General features: G+C 45.7%; 1 protein-coding gene across 1 annotated transcript; it reads left to right on the forward strand.

Moving 5' to 3' along the window:
* Nucleotides 1-1,043: 1,043 nt before the first annotated feature.
* Nucleotides 1,044-18,692, forward strand: LOC137375760 (E3 ubiquitin/ISG15 ligase TRIM25-like). Its single transcript, XM_068043149.1, has 7 exons — nucleotides 1,044-1,677; nucleotides 2,508-2,603; nucleotides 5,282-5,512; nucleotides 5,944-5,966; nucleotides 6,749-6,882; nucleotides 12,244-12,378; nucleotides 17,053-18,692. Exons 1-7 carry the CDS (start codon nucleotides 1,117-1,119, stop codon nucleotides 17,571-17,573), a joined length of 1,701 nt encoding a protein of 566 aa, XP_067899250.1. The 5' UTR covers nucleotides 1,044-1,116; the 3' UTR covers nucleotides 17,574-18,692.
* Nucleotides 18,693-24,537: the final 5,845 nt, after the last annotated feature.

The raw sequence follows: 24,537 nt of genomic DNA on the forward strand, positions 1-24,537 counted from the left end.
ACTGGTTAGAGAGTGAGATGCACCCAGGGAATTCCTGCACTACCGACCTGGTCCTCCTTGACTACCTGCTGGTGCCCATTCCCTCTCTGCCTTCACACCCTGAAGCTGTGAGGTGACCACCTCTTAAAAAAAAAATGCTATCCACGTTCCTCTCAGCATCACGGATGCCCTGCAGTGGCACCGGCTTCTGCTCAAACTCTAAACCATGAAGTTCAATCCCCTCCAGCCGATGACACTTCCTGCATATGTGGTCGTCCAGGACCAGAATCTGCCTACAACCCTGTGCAGTTTGATTGTGACTTCCTCTGACTCCTGTTTTGGGTTTGTAGTCCAACATTATCTTTTCTTTGTTACACCTCTGAGTTGGTTGGGTATGTTTAGTGTTGAGTTTACTGTGGCGCAGTGGTTAGCACTGCAGCTTCACAGCTCCAGCGACCTGGGTTTGGTTCTGCATACTGCCTGTATAGACTTTGCAGGTTCTCCATGTGACCGTGTGGGTTTCTGTTGGGTGCTCTGGTTTCCTCCCACAGCCAAAGACTTGCAGGTTGATAGGTAAATTGGTCATTGTAAATTGCCCCTAGTGTAGGTAGGTGGAAGGAGAATTGTAGGGAATATGGGATTAATATAGGATTAGTATAAATGGGTGGTTGATGGTTGGCACAGACTTGGTGGGCTGAAGGGCCTGTTTCAGTGCTGTATCTTGCTATGACTTGTAGCCAGTGCTGTTTTGCAGTTTCAGTTCGCTTTGGCCCTCTGAGGAACCTTTTGCATTTGTATTACATTTTTCATTCCTCCCCAAAAGATTATTTTTCCTCTTTATTCCAGTTTTAATTTGTTAAACTATTTTTGATCTGGTCTGAGCTGATTATTTTTGGGTTTGTGTTTACTGAGCCCAGCTTGCTGCATTCTGGCTCCATATTTTAACATTGCAATCTTGTTTTTCGGATTTTGGTTCTGAACTACTACTGCAGGTCTGAAACGGTTAATCTTCAGCCAGAGTGAGTCATGAAAGTGAAACTAACATTGTCACTCCCTGCACTGAGTGCTGATAAGAGTTTCATTTCCTGTTCTGGTTCTCTCTGGTGCTGTGTGATAACTACTTCAGGATCTGTAAGGATGCAGACTGGAGATTTAGAAGATGAATTAACTTGTGCTGTGTGTCTCCACGTGTACCAGGATCCTGTGGCGTTACCCTGTCTGCATAGTTTCTGTTTGACATGTATTGAAGAAGTTTGGGCTGAGACAGGAGGCCTAGGTCGGGTTGAATGTCCTCAGTGTCGCCGGAAATTCAACCCCAGGCCCAGTCTGGAGAGAAACTTCACTCTGTGTAATATAGTGGAAAAATACAACCGCTCACAGCCTCCTGCTGATTCAGCCCATGCTGTGTGTGAATACTGCATCGAGACTCCAACCCCAGCTGTGAAGACGTGTCTGAAATGTGAAACATCCTTTTGCTCCCGTCATTTACAACCACATTTACTGAAAGAGGCCTACAAAGATCACATCCTAATTGAGCCTGTGACTAATATTACAAACAGACAATGCATTGATCATAAAAAAATCCTACAATTTTACTGTAAAGATGATGCCGAGTGTGTGTGTGTTTCCTGCACAATAATAGGGAAACATAAATCCCACACTCTGCTGAGCCTGGATCAGGCACAAGCTGTAATTAAGGTGAGTGACACCGTTCCTGATATTAAATACAGTGAGGGAGAGTTTTCCTGTTAATGACCAACATTAATTGGAACTGATTACAGACAGTGCTGATTTAATCCAGTGTTTTCTTACTGTCCTGGGTCTGGGTTTACAGCTGGTTGTTTTTGTCAGTGAGATTTGCTCCCTCCCCTTTCTCTTACAGTGTGTCTGAGAGAACAGGGTGGGCACTGGGAGGCTGTGAGAGTGGCTCAGGGTGACTGCCCCTCACCCACACTCAGCACCTCCTGGGGAGGGCACTGTATGTCTCAGTAATTCACTGTCTGGGCACCTGTGAGAACTGGCACTCCATGGCATAGGGCTGTCGAGCAGAGCATGTTGTACGCTGTGTAAAACTGGGGGATTCTGCCCTCTGAGCAGGGAGAGGACCATCACCAGTGGGGGAGTGAGGGACACCCACGGGGGGAGACTCAGGGACTGGGTGAAAAAACTGTTCCTCACAACAAGAGGGAATTGTTGTTTGAGAAATGCTGATGTGTCACAGTCTGTCTCCCTTTCCCCTCTGCTCATGCCTGGAAGTGGAGGAGTTGAGACTGTGTGAAAATGCAGCACGTGGTGTGTCACTGTGAAAAGAAGCCAATGTGTGTCTGGTTACTCAGTTTATACAGGACAGAGAGCACCTCTTTACTGAGAGTCACAAACGGGAATATTTCTGCTCAGGACCCAGACACTGTGATTCCCCCCAAACCACTTTCTATCCACACCCAGTGAGGTCCCTCTTGGAACAGAATCATTTCCCTTTTAAATTCCAGTTTGAATCCCTTTCAAACTCTTTCCAATTGCCTTTACAGGAAGAATTGGAGAGAGAAATCGAGAAGCTTCGGGGAGTCCAACAGAATTGTTCCAGCAAACAGCGAGACTTGGGGAGATCAGAATCTGAAATCAAGGTAGGGAAAAGTGGAACTGGAATTGGATTTATTCTGGAACCTGCAGCCAATTCAGGACAAACTCTGGGAAATTCCTCTCCAGCTCCCTTTTAAGGGGTGGTTGTGACTTCATACCCACCACGTGTTCAGGGAATCTGTTGCAGAGATTGAGGACTCTGGTGTCTAATCTAACTCTGTGTTTGTGGATTTTATACACAGGCTCTCGGGTCATCCCATCCCAATCCATCTCAAATATCTCACACAACGAGTGAATCCAATAATCCCTCGATCATTGTAAAAACCTCCATCATGTCCCTGTCAGCCGGTCTTTCTGTAAATCACCCTCCCTCTTGGAGACAATCCTGGAATTTTGGAATCATCAGTTGGATATGCAGTTGATGTGTTGTAACGTACAAGGCTACAGAACATGAGCTGGAAAATGGGATTCGGTGGAAAAGCTCTTTTACAGTTTGCACAGACATGATGAGCTGAATGGCCTCATTCTGTGTTGTAAATTTCTATCATTCTGTGGAGCACAAAAGGTGGCCATTTGGCCCTTCAGCCTGTGCTGGTACTTTGAAAGATGTATCCAATGGGAACATTCTAGTTAATCTGCTCTGCACTGTCTCCAAGGCCTTGACATCCTTCCTAAAGTGCAGAGTCCAGAATTGGACTCAATACTGCAGGTGAGGCCTAATCTGTGATTTATAAAGGCCCGATTTGGGGGTAGGGGGGAGGCGGAGAGGATGCAGAGTGGGTGGGAGGGGGTGGAGAGGGTGCAGGGTGGGAAGGGGGGTGGCAGAGAGGGTGCAGAGTGGGCGGGGGGGTGGCAGAGAGGGTGCAGGATGGGAGGGGGGGAGGCAGTGAGGGTGCAGGGTGGGTGGGGGGGAGGCGGAGAGGGTGCAGGGTGGGCGGGGGGGTGGCGGAGAGGGTGCAGGATGGGTGGGAGGGGGTGGAGAGGGTGCAGGATGGGTGGGGGGGAGGCGGAGAGGGTGCAGAGTGGGTGGGGGCTGGTGGAGAGGGTGCAGGATGGGCAGGGGGGAGGCGGAGAGGGTGCAGAGTGGGTGGGGGGTGGCAGAGAGGGTGCAGGATGGGCGGGGGTGGCGGAGAGGAGGCAGGGTGGGTGGGAGGGGGTGGAGAGGGTGCAGGGTGGGTGGGGGTGGTGGAGAGGGTGCAGGGTGGGTGGGGGGGTGGCAGAGAGGGTGCAGGATGGGCGGGGGTGATGGCGAGGGTGCAGGATGGGTGGGGGGGAGGCGGAGAGGGTGCAGGGTGGGTGGGAGGGGGTGGAGAGGGTGCAGGGTGGGTGGGGGTGGTGGAGAGGGTGCAGGGTGGGTGGGGGGTGATGGCGAGGGTGCAGGATGGGCGGGGGGGTGGTGGAGAGGGTGCAGGGTGGGTGGGGGGTGATGGCGAGGGTGCAGGATGGGCGGGGGGGGTGGTGGAGAGGGTGCAGGGTGGGTGGGGGGTGATGGCGAGGGTGCAGGGTGGGAGGGAGGGGGTGCACAGTTTTGGGGTTGGTAAACCTGGAAGAAAAAAGTCTGATTTAATGACAGGTCCTGATTACCATTATTGGACTCGATATCCCATCCGCAGCCAGCATATTGTGAAGCTGGCTGGCTGTCGGCCGGCTAGTCCTGTGGCACCAGGCCACAGCAGGGGAAGGAGAGGAGGTAATGTTAGTCAGGGGGCTAGAGGGGCGAGGCCATTGATGGAGGGGCCCAGAGAGATCAGGGGTCAGATGGGTATTGGACCCTTTAGCATGGCCCGGGTGGTTTAGGGGCATGGGGGTGCTGTGGGGGAGGAATTGATGGTGTGAGCCAGGGAAATTGGGATTTGGGGAATGGACATTGATGGGGGAATGTTGCTGGGCAGAATAACCCGTTGCCTTTGAGGGGATGGGAGGAAACACTCCTCCACTCTTGGCCCACAAGCAATGCGAGAAAATCTCTTACATGCTTCATGCAGCAATCCTCCCAGTGTGGTGATAATATTGAGAGTGGTTTGAGAGGTTATTGGCTCAGGCTGCCTGTGGGACATGGCAGTGACATGGGCTGTTCCATTGGTCTTTAGAGATTATCAGGAACCTGGTAGATGGGAAACCCAGCGAGCCAATGGGAAAAAATTCTGAAGCACGTAGCCTCATTAAAATATTTAAATGAGCGGCCCGCTTCCTCCGAGCAGATTGGTAGCCTGACCCCCTGTCCCACTTCCATTAAAACAGGGATTGGGCAGGTTTGGGTTTGAGAATTTTGACTTTTTGCTTTCTACCCAACCCAAACCCACCCGTTTCTGGGGGATAAAATTCCCCCCAAAAGGTAAACATCACTTCCTGCCTTTAACTCTGTGTCTCTATTTATAAAGCCAAAGGATCCGTCTGCTTTTTAACAGCCTGATCAACTGCTCCTGGTAGCTTCAATGCTAAAGGCAAGGTTCTGATGAAGAGTCACTGACCTGAAATGTCAACTCTGCTTCTCTCTCCACAGATGCTGCCAGACCTGCTGAGTATTTCCAGCATTTCTTCTTTTGATTCCTGGTTAAAGTGTGTTTTCTCTCCCAGTAGACACCCTCCACTGCTTGTCTATCTTTAATGGGTGATGGAGTAGTGATCTAAACAAACTGTCCCATCCCTGGAAAGTGCCGTGGGCTCAGGGTAACAGCTGAGTGGAAGGGCCGTTTGTAATGAGAGTTGGTTTGGGTTTCAGACACGAATCAATGAGCTGAAAGGAAAGTTATCGAACAGCTTCTATGAATGGAGGAGACAGCTGGAAGAAGATGAAGAATACACACTGAAACTGATCGATCAGGAGGGTCTCCGAGCTCTCTCACAGATTAGAAACTGTTCTGAAGCATTAAACAAGAGGATGGAACAGATTACATTAATAGATGGAGAAATCCAGAGTCTGGTACAGAGGGACCCTCTCTCCTTTATTCAGGTACATCTTCAATATAAACCGGGTCATGGCTGGGGAATGGGATGTTTAAGTGAGGCTGGTGTGAGGCTGAATTGTTTGAAGATTGTTGGTGCTGCCTCCTCAGTCCTACCCTCGGAGTGTTGGTGCTGCCCCCTCAGTCCTGCCCTCGGAGTGTTGGTGCTGCCTCCTCAGTCCTACCCTCGGAGTGTTGGTGCTGCCCCCTCAGTCCTGCCCTTGGAGTGTTGTTCCTGCCCCCTCAGCCCTGTCCTCGGAGTGTTGGTACATCCCCAGGATGGAGTGCAGTGAAATGTGGGCTTATTCCCCATTCCTGTGACTGGGGTCCCACCTACTGTTACACACTGAACTCTACTCTCAATCCCAAATTCACTGTTTGCTTCCATTGGGTGTTGGTTTGTTTGTTGACTGATTTGATCTCCTCTCTTTATTCACAGAACTGGAAGCAGCTCCTTTCCAGGTAAGTTCCTCTCAGTCATACAGAACCTGCTGCTGATAGGGAACCTTCACCTGTATCTGGGAGAAGAGTGAAAGTAGAATCACGGCTTGGAAACCTTCCCAGATAAGGTGCTTTGAAATGGTGGGAATATTGAGTGATGTTTAACTGTGGTTTGAGGGGTTATTGACTCAGGCAGCCTGTGGGAAATGGCAGTGACATGGGCTGTTCCATTGGTGTGTAGAGTTTCTCAGGAAGCTGTTAGACAGGAAGTGAGAGAGAGAGAAAGCTGCAGTGAGCTGTATCTAACCGAGGCTTCCTAAAGGCTCCATGTGTGTCAGTGAGAGCTTTATTCCATTGGCTCAGTAAGTGCTGTGTGATTGGCTGGTTCTATCAACCAGCCCATGGAGAAATGAGGAGAGGGGCAGCTCCCAGTGTCAGAGTGACAGTAAAATGTGTTGTGATTGGCTCATTCTATCCACTAACAGAGAAATGAGTGGGTGCTGAGATTTCCCAGTAATGTCATTGTCACTGGACACTCTGACCCCGATACTAACGGGGAGGTGGGGAGGGTGTGGGGGGTGAAGTGGCAACAAACCAGGATCCCACTGTACGTGTGGACATCAGTGTGAATACAGGGAGACTGTAAATCCCGGGATTCTGCCATTTTCAGGATGGGTTGCTGCAGGGTGTCAGTACGAGCATTGGAAGGGGTGCAGGTTGTTGCACTGATTACTCGTTCCCCTTTGGGTTTCTGATCTGAAATGTCCTCACTGATAAAAACATTCTCTCCTCTTTCATTACAGAGTGACTGAGACTCAGAGAGTGACAGACCCAGATGTTCCAGCACTCACCCTGAACCTGTCCAATATATCCCAACTTATCCAGAAGAGGCTGAATGGATGTGAAAAGTATCACTCAGACATATTGGGAATCATCAGTAAGAACGTGCAGCTTTTCTCCATGATAAGGGACTGAGACCAGGTCGGGTCAGTTGTGTTCAGACAGCTGGGAATATCCCTGAACTTTAATATCAGCTCTGTTACGAGCCCACAGGACAACAGTCTTGCTTGCACTGTGTCTTTATTGAACTGGCGTGTAATGGCTGCTTGCAGTGAGTGCCTCATGATAGAGGTCACATGACTACAGCAAGCCAGGAGGCACTTTAGTACAGTATTGCATTTCTATCCCAAACATCCACCTTTTCACCCAAAAAAAACAAAAAAATTGCATGCATTATCATTTACGCTATGAGTTGCCCAAGTTACCCACTATGCACTCAACTGTTCTCATGCATAGCAGTTCATTATTCTCATCAGTCTCTGCACACATGCACTGCACACATAGTCTTTAAATCATGCCAGTCTCTTAATAGTTCACGTGTGCATTGTTGCTGGCTGTTCATCTGGGTGATTTTCCTTCTCTGGGGAGTGTCGTTCCCGTGTCGCTCCTTGTAGCTGTGATAACTGTTGTTCTTTGTACTGGACTACTTCCCATCCCTTCAGTCGGTGTGTTTCTCCATTCGAGGATTGCCTTGTATATATCTGTGCTGGATTTGTTCGATTTCTTTATGAATCCTTTGGCAATTTTCACTACCGCCTCAGCCTTTCCATTTGACTGTTGATAGTGTAAAGATAATGAATGGTGTTGAATTTCCCAATCCTTTATGAAGCAGCTGAATTCTTCATTTGAACTGAGGACCATTGTTGCTCATCACAATGTCTGGAATGTATTAACGACCAAAGTGTGCTTTCAAGCATTCTACAATCTCACCGGTAGTCATTGAGGTCAGCTGGTCTACCTCCCAGTAGTCAGAATAGTAGTCTACGGTGACAAGATAATCAGTTCCTGTGAGAGTGAAGTGGTCTACTCCCAGCTTCATCCAAGCTCTGTCTGGGATGTCATGTGTCATCAGTGGCTCTTTAGCTTGCTACTCGTTACACACACTGGATTGGCTGAGGTGGTCCTTGATTTCATTGCTCATGTTTGGCCAGCAGAGCAGTTCTCTTGCCTTCCTCAGGCTCGACTCAATTCCTTGGTGGCTTGCATGGATGCACTTTAGTATCTCATCTCTCAACTCTTTAGGGATCATGACTCTCTTTCCTTTGTACAAGATGCCATCCTGGGCTGTCAATTCATCTCTGGATGCCCAATACACTCTTGTGACCACAGGAGTGTCCTTGATGCTTTCAGTCCATCCTTTGATCACTACTTCCTACTACACTTGGAGAGTTGCATCTTGTTGGGTAGTTTGCTTGATTTGAGCAAGGTGCTTGTCTGTCAGAATCAATGTCTCCACTGGGTTGATGACTTCCAGAGCATGTCGAGCTGCAGCTTCATGTTGGATCGGGAAGATTTCACACTCTGTCGTAGCATCCTCTTCATAGGGAGTGCTGCTCTCGACAGCATGTCTGTGATGGACATCTGTTTCCCTTGCTTGTATGTCACATTCAGATGATATCTCTGTAACTGGAGTAATATCCTTAGCAGGTGTTTTGGAACAGATAGTAGCGGTTTGAGGAAAATGCTTTAAAGTGACTTGTAGTCGGACTCGACTGTCACTTTGTCTCTTCCAAGTAGGTATTGATGACATGTTCACCAGCAAAGACAATGGCCAGGATCTCTTTCTTGCTCTGACCATAGCGTCGTTCCGTTTGTGTTAATGTCCTGGATGCAAATGCAACCGGTTGTTCTTGCTGCATTAGGGTTGCTCCAAGTCCTGTCTCGCTGGCGTCACACTGCAGGGAAACTTCATCATTTACATCGTAGTATTTCAGCATTGGCGTTGCTATCACTAGTTGCTTGATTTTAATGAACGCTGCTTCTTGCTCTGTGCCCCAATGCCACTGCACATCCTTGGCAGTAATTTGGCGTAATCGTTCACACTCCGATGACAAATTGGGCAAGAATTTTGCTAAATAGTTGACAAATCTAACAAATCATTACACTGCTTTTACTTCTGTTGGTCGCCACATCACTGCTAGCGCTTTCACCTTTTCAGGATCTGGGTGAAGACCTTTTGCTGTCAGTACATGACCTACGTACTTGACTTTGGGCATCACTAATTGCAATTTTTTCTTGTTCAGCTTCAGGTTCATCTGGTGAGCTCTGTCTAACAGTTGCACTAGATTTTGATCGTGGTCAGCAATGGCTTCTTCCATTGCGTCTCTGCATCCATAAACTAGCAGATCATCCACTATAGCTTCCACTCCAGGAAGATCACTAACTATCTCATCAACGCTGTCTGCGTTGATACTCCTCTAGAGCATTGGAGATGCCAAATGGCATTCACAACAATCTGTATCTCCCGAACACATCCAGAATGTAGTTAAAAAGCTGCTGCTTTCATCCAGCTTTACTTGCCAGTAACCATCCTTGGCATCTAAGGTAGTGAAGAATTTTGCCTTTGCAAGTTAGAGTAGATAGAGTTATACAGCACTGAAACAGGCCCTTTGGCCCATCTTGTCTGTGCCGGCCATCAAGCACCTATCCTAATCCCATTTTCCAGCACTTGGCCCATAGCCTTCTATGCTATGGCATTTCAAGTGCTCATCTAAATACTTCTTAAATGTTGTGAGGGTTCCTGCCACTACCACCTCATCAGGCAGTGTGTTCCAGATTCCAACCACCCTCTCGGTGAAAAAATGTTTCCTCAAATCCCCTCTAAACCTCCTGCCCTTTACCTTAAATCTATGCCCCCTGGTTATTGACCCCTCTGCTAAGGGAAAAAGTTTCTTCCTATCTATCCTATCTAGCCCCTCATAATTTTGCATACCTCAATCAGGTCCCCCCTCAGCCTTCTCTGCTCTAAGGAAAACAACCCCAGCCTATCCAGTCTCTCTTCATAGCTGAAGTTGTGGCAAAATTCTGTTGCTGGTTAGCATGGGGTAGTGAGCTGTCTTCAGAGCTTTATTTAGATCCTTTGGTTCAATTCTTTCTCATCTTTCCAGGTTGTTTCACTGCTACCAAGCTGCTAATCCATTCTGTAGGAGTTGTCACTTTCTTGATTACTCCCTTCTTTTCCAGCTCTTCTATCATGTCATTCAGGCTGGCCTTGAGGGCAGCTGGAACTTTCCTTGGCGGATGCTGAATTGGTCTTACTCTCTCATTTACTTCAGGATGATATTCTCCAGGAAGACATCCTCAACTTGTAAACATAGTTGTACTCCTCTAGGATTTAAGGCTGGGATAGATAGATTTTTGCTCTCACAGGAAATAAAGCAATATGGGGAGCGGGCGGGAAAGTGGAATTAAAGCCCAAGATCAGCCATGATCGCATTGAATGGTGGAGCAGGCTCGATGGGCCGTATGGTCTACTCCTGCTCCTATTTCTTGTGTTCTTGTGTTAGTGTGATCTGTTCCACGGTCAATGGTTTAGTGTGCTGTGACATGTTGCAAATCTCTTTTTGCATGTTGAGAGTTACCAGTCCAAGTTTTAGACTTGCTCCTGCTGAGGGGAGTGGCTTTTGCTTGTCGTCTATGATGTGGAACTCCAGATCTTCGTTCTTGTCATTGTATTGGGCTCCTAGTGTAATTTGACCTCCCGCACTAGTATGGTGCATCATATAGCCTCAACCTTACTTTTATGGGCTTCATTTTGGATCGCCATGTTGAGCCACTTTGCACAGGTCTGTGAAGGTCATGATGTTGCATGACGCACTGGTCTCTGACACTTGATGGTGACTTGAAATTCTCCTTCTGCAGTCATCATTCCAACAGTCACAAACCATTTACCACCTATCAACCTGATTGAACCAACCTGTTGTATGGTGCACAGTGATTCACCAGAATCTTCAGCTGATATCTCTCCAATGGCCGTCTGTACCTGCGTCTAGCCAAACACTTGTGTGCAAAATGGTTCAGCTTCTTGCAGTGAGAACATTGCTTTCCCCACACTGGACATGCCTTCTTTTCCTTTGTGTGATGTCCTCTACAGTATTTGAATCCTGTCCTTTGTCTGTGATCTTTCGACCCTTTCAACCTGGAATGTCTGTCAGGACGATGCAAAGCTTGGTCTGTTCTTCCATGAATATGTTCTTGCTCATGATTTACAACCTCAGCGCTTCTGCACATGTCGATTTGTTTTCCTGAGAGTAAGTTTGTCCTCTCTCAGTAGATGTGCTCTCAGTGCAGGATCTCTTATGCCGAATACAACCCTGTCTTTTAATTAGATTGGCTTTTAGTTGTGCAAATTCACAGGATCTTGCGAGTGTGTTAATGCAGTCCCATATGGATCAATGGACTCTTTTTCACTTGGGCCCTAATATTGAACACATACCGTTCCTAATTTGCATTAATGTGAGGTTCAAAGCGTGCCTTCAAGGCTTTCAAAATTTCTGCTTTTTTTTTGGTGTTCGGAGAGATTTAGGGTGGTATATATTTTTGTAACGGTCTCTCCCCAACAGTGGTAAAAGTGTAGCTACTCATAGCTGCTCTGATTTGTTAATTAAATCTGTTGCAATTTCACAATATTGCCATTGCGAGTAGGAAAACTGCCAGTTCTGCTTCATATCACCTTTCATTTCGTCCGGAGGTGGGAGAGGAAAATTTGCAGCCATTGTGTCCTACCCAGTGCTTTCAGCTGTGGCCCGCTTCTTTGTTCCTTTTCTGTGGCTTCCTGTGGCTTTTAGCAGCTTGAATAAACTCTGACCATTCCTGTGTTCCACTTTTAGTAGCTGTGCTTCTATACAGCTGTTCAACACTCAATCTCAGTTCCACTCTGACATCATGTTACGAGCTCACAGGACAACAGTCTTGCTTGTACTGTGTCTTTATTAAACTGCCTTGTGATGGCTGCCTGTCGTGAATGCGTCATGGTAGAGGTCACATGACCACAGCAAGCCAGGAGACACATTAGTATAGTATTGTATTTTTATCCCAAACAAGCTCCCTGTGTCTGTGTATCAGGAGCCTGCGATTAATCCTCAGTCTCCAGTTATACCTGCTTTAAACATTCCTCAGTGGAATGGGCCAGAGCTTCACCCACCATGGGTCAGTTAGGGGTGGGGTTACACTCTGTCAATCAGAGTGTCTCTTAAATGGACACTGTCCCTCACAGGGCTGTCTGTATGTTTAAAGAGTAAAGTAAAATAAAGGAAGACTTGAATTTTTATAGCAACTTTCACAAACTCAGGACATCCTAAAATGCTTAACAGCCAATGAATTTCTATTTTTGAAGTGTGGTAACTGTTGTAATGTAACAATATATAAGGATGGAATATATAACCCACCATTGAGTAATATGACGGAGGCTTGACCTCACTGTGTCACAATTTCCAATCACCGTGTGCTTTGTTTACAGTGTCAGCTTCCACTGAATACAGGGGCCCATTGAACTTAACTCCTCCCCCACACAGCTCCTCAGAGGCAGCCCCTGTCCCAGGGAGCGTCCTCCAGATGTTGACTGGGAACAGCAAGACAGCAAGAACATCCCAAGGTGTGTTTACAATCTTCAACGGGGCTCACACTGACCGTCTGATTTCTATTTAACCTTACTGTGTTCAGTGAACCCTTTCTGTTCCTTTTTAACCCTTTCTTTCTCTGTGATGTTTCTTCAGTCAGGGTTCAGTGTGAGAGATTCCAGCTTTGAATTCCTGCACCTGTTCCCTCCTCACAGCTTGGAATTGGTCTGCGTCTCAGACCCAGGGTCGGACGGGGTGTTGGTGAATTCAGAGTGAACAGGGAGCAATAATTTAATGTATAGAAGGACATCAGGTTAAGCTCAATTCACAACTGAATCTGCACTGCGGTATCTAAACTGATGAAGGCTTTAATCAAGCTGTATTCAGGGTGGCAGAGTAACAGGAGGGAGAGAGCCCAGGGCATACGAACATATGGACCAGGAGCAGGAGTAGGCTATTCTGCCCCTCAAGTCTGCTGTCCCATTCTATATGATCATGGCTGATTTGTTTGTGGACACAGTTCCACTTTCCTGCCTATCCCAATACCCTTTGACTCCCTTGTTTGTCAAGAATCTGTCTACATCTGCCTTAAAAACATTCAATGATCCTGCCTCCACTGCTCTCCAGGGAAGAGAGTTTCACAGACTCACGACACTCTGAGAGAGAAAATTTCTTCTCATATAATAAAAGCAAAATACTGCGGATGCTGGAAATCTGAAATAAAAACAAAAAGTGCTGGAACCACTCAGCAGGTCCAGCAGCATCTGTAGAAAGAGAAGCAGAGTTAACGTTTCGGGTCAGTGACCCTTCTTCTCATCTCTGTCTTAAATGGGAGATGCCTTATTTTTAAACTGTGCCCCCTAGTTTTAGTCTCTTCCACAAGGGGAAACATCCTTTCAACATCCACCCTGTCAAGTCCACTCAGGATGTTAAATGTTTCAATAAAATCACCTCTCATCCTTCTAAACTCCAATGAATACAGACCCAACCTGTCCAATCTTTCCTCATAAGATAACCCTCTCATCCCAGGAATCAGTCGCGAGAACCTTCTCTGAACTGCTTCCAATGCAATTATATTCTTGCTTAAGTAGAGACCAAAATTGTGCACAATATTCTCGATGTGGTCTCACCAATGCCGTGTACAAGTGTAGCAAAACATCTCTACTTTTATATTCCATTCTCCTTGCAATAAATGACAACATTACATTTTCCTTCTTAATCACTTGCTGTACCTGCATACTATTTGTGTTTCGTGTACTAGGACACCCAGATCCCTCTGTATTTCAGAGTTCTGCAATCTCTCTATCTGCAATCTCTCTCACTGTGATCTCTCCATTTAAATAATATGTTGCTTTTCTGTTCTTCTGGTCAAAGTGGACAAGTTCACATTTTTCTACCTTATGCTCATTCTGTAAAATCTTTGCCCACTCGCTTAGCCTATCTAAAGCCTTTTGCAAACTCCTTATGTCCTCTTCACAACTTACTCTCCTACCTATCCTGTGTCATCAGCAAATTTAGCGACCATACATTATGTCCCTTCATCTAAGTCATTGATATAGATTGTAAATAGTTAAGGCCCCAGCACTGATCCCTCTGGCACTCCACTAGTTACAGCTTGCCAGCCTGAAAACAATCCATTTATGCCTACTCTCTGTTTTCTGTTAGCTAACTAATCCTCTATCCATGCTAATACGTTACCCCCTATACCACGGGCTTTTATTTTGTTTAGTAAACTTTGATGTGGCACCTTATCAAATGCTTTCTGGAAATACAAGTACAGTACATCCACAGGTTCCCCTTTATCCCCGTTGCTTTTTACTTCCTCAAAGAACTCTAATAAATTAGTTAAACAGGATTTCCCTTTCACAAACCATGTTGACTCTGTCTAATTGCATTGAGATTTTCGAAATGACCTGCTCTAACCTCCTTAATAATAGATTCCAGCATTTTTCCTCTGACAGATGTTAAGCTAACTAGCCTATAGCTTCCTGCATTCTATCTTCCTCCTTTCTTGAATAGCAGAGTTACATTTGCTACTTTCCAATCAGATGGGCTCTTTCCAAAATAAAGGGAATTTTGGAAGATTAAAACCAATGTATCCACTATCGCAGCAGCCACTTCTTTTCAGGCCCTAGGATGTAATCTATCAGGACTTGGAGACTTGTCAGCTTTTACTTCGAATAATTTTTTCAGCACCCTTTTCCTGGTGATGGTAATTGTTTTAAGTTCCTTCCTCCCTTTCAACTCTTGATTCATAATTATTTCAGGGATGTTATTTGTATCCTCGACAGTAAAGTCTGCTGTATTCAGGACGGAACAGTAACAGGAGGGAGAGAGCCCAGGTCACACTCCTGTGAGCTGTTCCCAGTACAGCCAGTGCTGAGATTGTGTTGCTGTAACTGTGAGGCTGTGGGAAGTGTTGTGTGCTGGTGAATAACCTCCATTGTATTTGGAAGAGCATGTGCACAGTGCCAGGGGCTTATGTGATTAAACAGAATGCTACTGTGTGTCTCACTGCAGTGTTTGCACTGCGTGTACAGGACTGGGACCCACACTGCTATTTAACAGGGATTCTGATTGAAGGGCATTCATTTAATGCGACAAGTATACGGTTATATAAATAATTTTGGCTGCATCAGTCTACTCTCAATCATCAGCAAAGTGATGGAAGATGTCGTTGACAGTACGATCAAGGGGCACTTACCCAATAACCTGCTCACCGATGCTCAGATTGGGTTCCGCCAGGGCCACTCCCACCCCCCTGCCAGACCTCATTACAGCCTTGGTCCAAACGTGAACAAAGCGGTGAATGCCAGAGGTGAGGTGAGAGTGACGGCCCTTGACGTCAAGGCAGCATTTGACCGAATGTGGGAATCGGGGGAAAACTCTCCATTCGTTGGAGTCATATCTAGCACAAAGGAAGATGATTGTATTTGCTGGAGGTCAATCATCTCAGTCCAGGACATCACTGCAAGAGTTGTTCATGGTAGTGTCCTAGGCCTAACCAACTTCAACTGCTTCATCAATGATATAGAACATAAGAAATAGGAGCAGGAGTAGGCCATTCGGCCCCTCAGGCCTGTCCCACCATTCAATAAGATCATGGCTGATCGGCCTCAGACTTCAACTCCTCTTTCGTGCTAGCTCCTCATAGCCCTCAACTCCCCGATATTTCAAAAATCTATCTACCCCCTCTTTAAATACTTCCAGTGATCTAGCCTCCATAACTCTCTGGGGTAGAGAATTCCAGACATTCACTACCTTCTGAGAGAAGAAGTTCCTTTGCATCTCAGTTTTAAATGAGTGTCCCCTTGTTCTGTAACTATGTCCCCTAGTTCGAGATTCCCCCGCTAGTGGAAACATCTTCTCAACATCTACCCTGTCAAGCCCCCTCAGAATCTTGTACGTTTCAATAAGATCACCCCTCATTCTTCTAAACTCTAATGAATAAAGGCCTAACCTGTTCAGCTGTTCTTGACAAGTCAACCCCTATAACTATTGATCTTCTGCGCTTTGTCCCTCCCTGCTGAACAACAGTGCCAGTCGTGGTGCCAATGCTCTGGCTGCTGCTTTTTTCCCCTGATAGGCCATCCCCCCCAACAGTATCCAAAACGGTATACTTGTTAGAGAGGGGGATAGGCACAGGGGATTCCCGCACTGACTGCCTGCCCCTTCTAGCGGTCACCCATCTATCTGCCTGCACCTTGGGTGTAACCACTTCTCTAAAACTCCTGTCTGTGACACTTTCTGCCACCTGCATGCTCCTAAGTGCATCCAGTTGCTGCTGCAACTGATCCATACGGTCTGTGAGGAGCTGCAGCTGGGTACACTTCCTGCAGATGTAGTCGTCTGGAACGTTGAAAGCGTCACCGACCTCCCACGTCTCACAGGTGAAGCACTTCACCCCTCTAACTGACATTTCTGGCACTAATTAATTAATTAATATAAAATAAATAAATATTTATTAAATCCTGACTAAATTGTTATAATTAACTATATGGTCCCGAATGCTAGATTTCTACTATAAATATTAAATGCTGACTAAATACAGTAATCTCCTCCCTCTGGTTTAGCTACTGTACTTATTAATTGGTTAATTAGGGTTTTAATCAATTTTTATCAATGTTTTATTTTCAAATTCAGTACAAATTCCCTACCAGTCAATCATCCAGGTCAAAGCAGCCCACTTAATCAGCACACCCATCCACCACTTTAAACATTCACTCCCTCCGCCACCAACGCACAATGGCAGCAGTGTGTGCCATCTACAAGGTGTACTGCAGCAACTCGGCAAGCCTCCTTTGACAGCACCTTCCAAACCTGCGACATCTACCACCTAGAAGAACAAGGGCAGCAGACACATGGGAACACCACCAACTGCAAGTGCCACTCCAAACCACACACCATCCTGATTTGGAAGAATGTAACCATTCCTTCACTGTCACAGGTCAAAATCCTGGAACTCTTTCCATAATAGCACTGTTAGTATACCAACTCTACACGGACTACACAGTTTAAGAAGGCAGATCACCACCACCGTTTCAAGGGCCATTGCGTTTCGGCAACATTCCATGAACGAACCAAAAAAAGGTCTAAGGTAATATGGGACTGACACTGTCTGGGAAATACTGACACTCCGACCCTGCAGCTGTCAATCATTGATCTGAGTGGAATATCCCTGTCTGACCAATCTCTTCTCTCCTCTCTAGGAAAAAGGTCACCGATGAGCCTGGATCCAAAGACAGCAAACTGGAACTTGGTTCTGTCTGATGATCTGAGATCAGTAACATGGATTGGACAGAAACAGCCCTACCCACTTAAACCAGAGAGATTTAAAACTTATCCCCAAGTTCTCTGCTCCAAGAGTTTCTCCTCAGGATCCCATTCCTGGGATGTGAAGTCTGATGGGAATCACTGGGGTATAGGGATTGTGTGCGGGAGTGTAGAGAGGAAAGGGGGGGACTCTTATCTTGGGGAGAGCAGTAAATCCTGGTGTTTACAGTTTTATATTGATTCTCTCATGGCCTTTCACAATTCCAGACACAATGATCTCCCACTAATCCCGTCTAAGAGCAGGATCCGAGTCCAGCTGGACTATGAGGCTGGAACTGTGTCATTTCACCAGGTCACTGACTCACTGACACATTTACACACATTTCAAACCACATTCACTGAACCCGTGTTTCCAGCATTTTATTGTAGGAACAAATCCCTAAAACTGTTAAATTAATCCTGATACCTGAGACACAGAGAGATCATAAACAACTTCAGTGTAATCAAATGGCTTCACTGCAGGTGTTGGGTATCGGGGGTGGCACAGAATTGAATGATTTCAAAGTTGGAGTGCCTGATGATATCACTTTCAGCTCTGCCCCTCTGATAATGTAATTTCTAGCTGTGCCCTGTGATGATGTCATTGTCAGGTCTCCCCTGTGATGATGTCATTACTGGGGTTCCACTTCTGATGATGTCAGGAGCTTGGTGCTTTGCTACTTTTAAGGATCCCTGGGGTCTTTGTGCTTTTCTTTGTAAGGATCTGTCATTAACACTAAAAACAGCTGCTGTTGGTGAATTTGCTGCAATTCACAATAGGCAATTGATTGTCCACTTCAGTTGGATTATTTAACTATTTTCGTTGTATAATTGTCGTGGCGTTAATCTCAGTAGTGAATTGTAGTAGTGGCAGGTGCACCTGAATTAATTGAAGTTAATTTCTTCATATTAACTTGAGTTTTTAAGTGAGTTTTTGTTAGCAATGTTCAGTTAGTAAAAAGGGATTCCAGTCAGACAGTGTTTTCACTGATAAGGAGAGGCCACGAAACTGTCTCTGTTGCTCCAGCCTTGAAAAGGCACCTGTCACAGGTCTGGAAAATTAGGAAGCGAGTCAAGTTATGGAAAGTTATTCTTGTTCAAACTGCAGTTAAGGCAGCAAGCTGAGGTAATACCTTTAAACGTGCTGATCCTCATGTTGCGAGAGGTAGAAAAAGAGGTTGTTAGATTAAATACTACAGAATTCGACAAGGCTGATCCCCTTGAGCTCAAAATCTGTGAGCCAGTGAATTCTCTGGTCTTATAGCATAAGTATCTCGAGCTTGTGGGTAATTATAATTAAAAACTCATCACTTCATATGTGTGATTATTAACAGTTATTGTGTGATTATTGTTGATAATCATTGTCATTGTATCTGTGATTATTCACAATAGTTATCATTATGTGATTAATAGTCATTATTTGTGTGATTATGAATACCTGTCATTGTATGTGTGTAATTATTGGGCATAATTACTTTATGTTGAATTCCTGTGAAAGCCAATAAATGTCTTTAAACCCTATTCTCCTGCAGAATAACATGAATTTGAGTAAGAACATTCATTCCTGAATAGTTGGCACCTCCGACCAAGGGGCCAAAGATGTGTAATAGCTATCATTTTAAATGAATGATTATTGGTTATTAACCCTGTGTGTTATTCATATCACTATCAATCTTGTGGACATGTCTGCAAGCCTTCCACGTAATAACCCTTACAAACCAAATGGATGTGGTTACACAGAGGGCAGCATTCACAACCATTGACATAGTGAGTCCAGAGAAAAGTGGCCAACATACATTGTGGCTCAGTGTCGATGCTGGGGCAAGTGCAAACATTTTTCTGATGCAAATAGTAAAGGACATGTACCTGGCGGGATGGAAAGCCATGATACAACCGACAAAGGCAAGATTCACTGCGGTGATCGGTACACTGATCAACTGTGTAGGTGCTCAAGTGCAGGTATGGAGCCTCTGTTTGGTCACAATAGGTTTTCTACATTGTCGACACAGTTGCAGACCTGCTGACATGTAGCAAGCTTCAAATCGTAACGATCCATGGGATCGGCAGCATGCCAAAGACACATGAGCAGAACAGGTTTGACCCGAAAGAGTCCATCCAAGATTTACAAAGAATTTACCAAGACCGTTTCGACAGATTGGGAAGTTTCAAAGGAGAAGCTGTCCTACGTTTTTAGAATGATGTGGTTCCTTCTATAGATCCACCATGTCATGGACGAACTGAAAACCGAGCTGGATACTATGCAGAGGCAGGGAATCATCGTGCGTGTTCAACAGCACACAGATTGGTGCAGGTTGATAACAGCTATAGTCAGGTAGGATGGCACCATCCAGGTTTGTTTGGACCTCAGACTAAACGAGGCATTGAAACGTTGTCTTCACAAAATCCCCATGGTAGAAGAGCTGAATCTGAAATTCGCAAAGGCCAAATTTTTTCAAAATTAGATGCAAAGCTGGCCGGCCATCTCTCTGCAAGTTCGCACGGGTTGACTACTTTCAGGACTCCATTTGGACGATATTACTTGTTGCGCCTACCGTATGGCTCATCAGTAAGCCAGGATTTATTTCAGAAATGCATGGATCACATTGGAGAATGTGCCTGGGTGCATACGCATTGCTGACGATATCGTAGTTGTGGGCACCACAAAAGAAAAACATGACAGGAATTTACACACTAAAAGGAAATACTGCAGATGCTGGGAATCTGAAACAAAAACAGAAAATGCTGGAAATACTCAGTAGTTCAGGTAGCATCCATGGAGAGAGAAGCAGAGTTAATGTTTCAGGTCTGTGACCTTTCATCGGAACTGGCAAAGATTAGGAACCTTAGCTAACATTTGCCAGTTCTGATAAAAGGTCACAGATCTGAAACGTTAACTCTGCTTCTCTCTGCACAGATGATGTCTGACTTGCTGAGTATGTCCAGCATTTTCAGTTTTTATTTTATGTTAGGAATGTATACATCGTGATGGAACGAGCCAGGAAGGAAGGCCTTGTATTTAACAGTAAAAAAATGCACCATAAACACAAAACCCATTAACCTCTTTGGCTGCAATTAGTCCAGGTCAAACCCACAAGACAAAGAATACTTGCAAAGATGTCTTGTTCTCCTCAATTTTGTAGCTCCTTACATTTTGAATTTCTCCAAGAAGTCTTCGATTCTACAGGAGCTCCTCAGAAAGGAAACATTGTTTCTGTGGCATAAGGATCACCAGCACATACTCGATTTGTTGAAGCAGTCATTATCAGCGGATACATGTTTGCAATGCTATGATCCTGACCTTGAGCTGGCCCTCTAACACAGACCATTGCTGCCCAGTGGTGCAGAGTATGGGAACAGTCCCTCGCCTCAAGGGCACAGTTGAAATCCCCCCCAAGGATGATGCACTCACCAGCAATGGAGCCAAGATGAGCAGACACTTCTTCAAAGAAGTGCGCTTGCTGTGAACTGGCCTGGGTAGTGTAACTGTTCACTAGGTGAGGCGGTGCGCCCCCTGCAGCCGGATGGTGAGATGAAGCAATTGGCCTGGTACAAACTCCTTGACCCCCAAGATCTTCAGCTGAAAATGTGGGGCCAGCAAGATGGCCACCCTGCCTAAATTGGAGGTATGGTGGATCATGGTCTTGCAGAGACTCAAGGGATATGGGGAGCAGGCAGGAAAGTGGAATTGAAGCCCAAAATCAGCCATGATCATATTGAATGGTGGAGCAGGCTCAATGGGCCGTATGGTCTACTCCTCCTATTTCTTGTGTTCTTATGTAGACCCCACCTTGCCAATCCAAGAGCCACATAGCCTTGTCTCCCAGAATGTGTTGGGTTTCCGGCAGGAAGCACAGCACATACCGCATACTCCCCTTCCTTAAGGAGCAAGAATTTGAGAAACCGACAGTGTACTTCTCTGCTGCTGTTGATGTTGGGGAGGGCTGTGGTTATCTTCATGGCAAGAGCCTAGTGAAACCACCAACCTCTCCCTACTGTGAGGAGGGAGCAGAGTCACATGTGATCCTTCACTCCCTTGACAGCCCAGTGAGAAATGTCTTGAAGTGCCCAGCTCGAGTTGGCTCACGTCCTTGCTCATGCCCATGATCTTTACAGCAGAGCGGATGATCCTGATGAACAGCATCAGGTCTGACCATCGGTTGAACCTTGTCACAGCGACCCAAGCCAGGAATTCCCTGTGTTCTGCAAGACGGATGAGGGGAGGCTCGGTAAGGGGCACGAGGGTGTCCACTGCCTCATTGGCAATGAGTGACTGGATTGTACCAGTTGGATCCTCCATCTCTCCTTTGAGCAGGGCTTCCCACCTACACCTGAGAGGTACAGGCTGGGCAAAGGGATCTTGTCACTCTCGCAAGGGATGGATGACCCTCATTGACAGCATGTGGTGGGGTGAGCAAACACACGACCCATGAGGGACACCAACTCCTCTTGCACAGAGGGACATTCCTTCCCCAGGTTCTCCCCTACTTCCAGTGGGATGTGGAGGGAGGGAGACCTCCAATTCTGTCAAGGCCTCTGGCTCCACATTTTCCTTCTGTGTCTCGCTCTTGCACCCGAGCTCGGCCATGGGATGTGAATGCTGTGCCAAAGTGGGCATGATCTCAGGCTCGGGGCTGACTCACGCTATCTGTGGGGTTCGCCTCAAGGCACTTGGTTTTTCTTCATATGATCCTTGGCCACAGATGCTCCCCACTCCCCATTGGTGGCCGTGGTAACTTTGTCTCCGATGCCGACAGCACACCCCATGGTTTGAATGTGGGAATGGGAGTAGAGGGAGGGACAGTGGCGTCAGCCCTGGCTGCCTGGGATGTTTTGGCAGCCCGAGAGATGGGGCAGTTTTTTTTATATATGCCCCACCTCCTTATAAGCATGGCACCACACATCAGCCGATGCCCTGAAGATGAGGTTGGCAGCACACTGGTGCTGGAAAGGGAAGATATGCCGGAAGCTGGTCTCCTTGTAGCCGAGTGGATCGGTGCTATACCCGACCTCACTTCCCCCAGCTGGCGAAGGTGGGGGCGGAGGAGCTCACCCAGGATAAAGGGCGGGATGTTTTAGATGACAATCCGCTGCATGGTGACCTCAAAAGCATCCACCAGCACGAAGGTTCCACCCACCATGAGCCCCTCTTGAGGGCCATTTGCACCGCCCACTCAGTCTTCAGAAAGAACATGGCCTTCCAAGATATTTTCGAGGGGGCTACGATGGCTGAAGGGTTGACAATCCCAGCCATGGCTTTAACATACACGTCAATAGTCATGTTGAGATAAGTGTAGCTCTTCACACTGTTATGAAGACGCTTCTATATTTTTTGTTTAGTTTTTTTTTGAGGACTCATATTTAAATTGTGGAGATGGATTCATTGGAATGCTGAATATTTCATAGAAGCTGGACTTTGTTTTGTTGTTGACAGATCATTGAAAGGACACTGAGATGTTGTTTAAAAACAGCCTTGCTGGAAATAATGTGCTTTAAGCTTAATAAACAACAGAAACCTTGGTGACCTGGGGAATTGTTTATGGAGAAGACACATGTCAAGGTTTATGGAGGTCTGTTTTAGGATTTTGGATATTGTTTTCAAGTCAGTTGGGGTGTGAACTGTTTTGAAGACAGTTGCTTTTGCCAGCCAAGGAAAAAGGAACCACCCAGCTCACCTCTTTCTTTACCTCTTTGAAGAAATCCTGCAAAGATCCAGTGTGGGAGAACTAAAATTCCTGGTGCTGCATCTCTCCTGAGAAGCTGAAAAACCCTGCAATTCAAGTGTGTGTTGGCTGAAACCTCTGATGCCACATGTCTCCTGGAAAGCCTACCAGAGCGAGTTGCTTCTGAAAAGATCCCAGTGACCTGTCTCTATATAGCCAGACACCAGACAAAAAATGACAACTAACATCTTTCCAAATCTTCTCTTTTTTTTCTTCAAGAATTAACAAGTATTTGGCCACAGTACTCTTTTTGTCTTTTTTTTTGTAACCGACCTCTGCAGAGAGAATTTCTGTATTTCTTCTCAGTGTGTGTGAGTTTGTGTGTGGGGAATTTAAAAAGGGAACTTTCATATCTCAATTTGTGTGTTAAGACTTTGCTTCGTGACAAGATAAGTCTTGTTTTATAATAAGCTGATTAATTTTGTTGTTTATTAAAGAAACCTGGTCAGTGTATTTTATTCTGGGATTTAGATTAGAATATATGATTGACTGAATCAGTAATTGGGTAAACAATTTTAAAATATTTGTTGTGACCAGTGGAGAAGTCGAACTGGAAAAGACAGTACATTCCTCCCACCTCAGTCATAACACACCATTGGAGGCTCTGTGTGGGATACCCAACACTGATGACGTGCAATTGTAAGTGGGGTAATAATAATTGAAATGAGGAAAAGTAAAAAACCAGCTTTCTTTCACATTAGAGTGAAGTTTACACTACTGGAATATCTTTGTTAGTTGCTACGACCTTTCTGGGGAAGGAGGATGTATCCCTGAGTAAATTGAGAAACTTAACCAAGGTTAGGCTAAAGGAATTGGCAGAAAAGTTAGTGTTAGAGATAAAACCAGGAGCTAAGAAAGCAGATGTAATTGAGGTAATAGCACACCATTTGAAATTGGAAGAAGACAAAGGCGAACCAGATGATAGTGCAGTTGAATTAGCTAAAATTCAGTTACAGATGACGCAGCTTGAACTTGACAAAGAAAAAGAAATAGAACTGGAAAACCTTAGCTTGAACAGGAAAGAGAATTGACAATGAAAAAAATTTAAACTACAAATACGAAGAGAATGAAGGGAATTCAAATAACAAAGACAGAACTAAGACAAAGGGGTGGTATTGACTCCAGTGAAAGTTCTGGTGGGGAAAGATATGACTCCAGTCCAGGACTCAGTGGAGAGCTGCTTAAATTTGTACAAGTCCTCCCTAAGTTTTAGGAAAAGGAAGTAGAGGTATTTTCATTTCCTTTGAAAAGATAGCCAGACAGATGAAGTGGCCAAAGGAAAGCTGGACACAGCTTATGCAAAGCAGGTTGATGGGCAGAGTTCATGAAGTTTATGCCATGCTTTCTGAGGAGGCTTCTTCAGATTATGAGATGGTAAAAAAGACTATTCTTGCTGCTTATGAGTTGGTTCCTGAAACATACAGGCTGAAATTTCGGAACCTCCGGAGAAATCCTAGGCAGACTTACATAGAATTTGAGAGGGTAAAGCAAATTAATTTTGATCAGTGGATGCAGGCACTAACAGTAGAGGACACATATGAGAATCTTAGGGAACTAATCTGGAAGAATTTAAAAATTCACTCGCTCCGTTAGTAAGAAGCCATGTAGAGAACCAGAAGGTGTCAACAGCGAAACAGGCAACAGAAATCACTGATGATTACG

Source organism: Heterodontus francisci, chromosome 12, assembly GCF_036365525.1.
Source record: "Heterodontus francisci isolate sHetFra1 chromosome 12, sHetFra1.hap1, whole genome shotgun sequence".
Lineage (NCBI taxonomy): Eukaryota > Metazoa > Chordata > Chondrichthyes > Heterodontiformes > Heterodontidae > Heterodontus > Heterodontus francisci.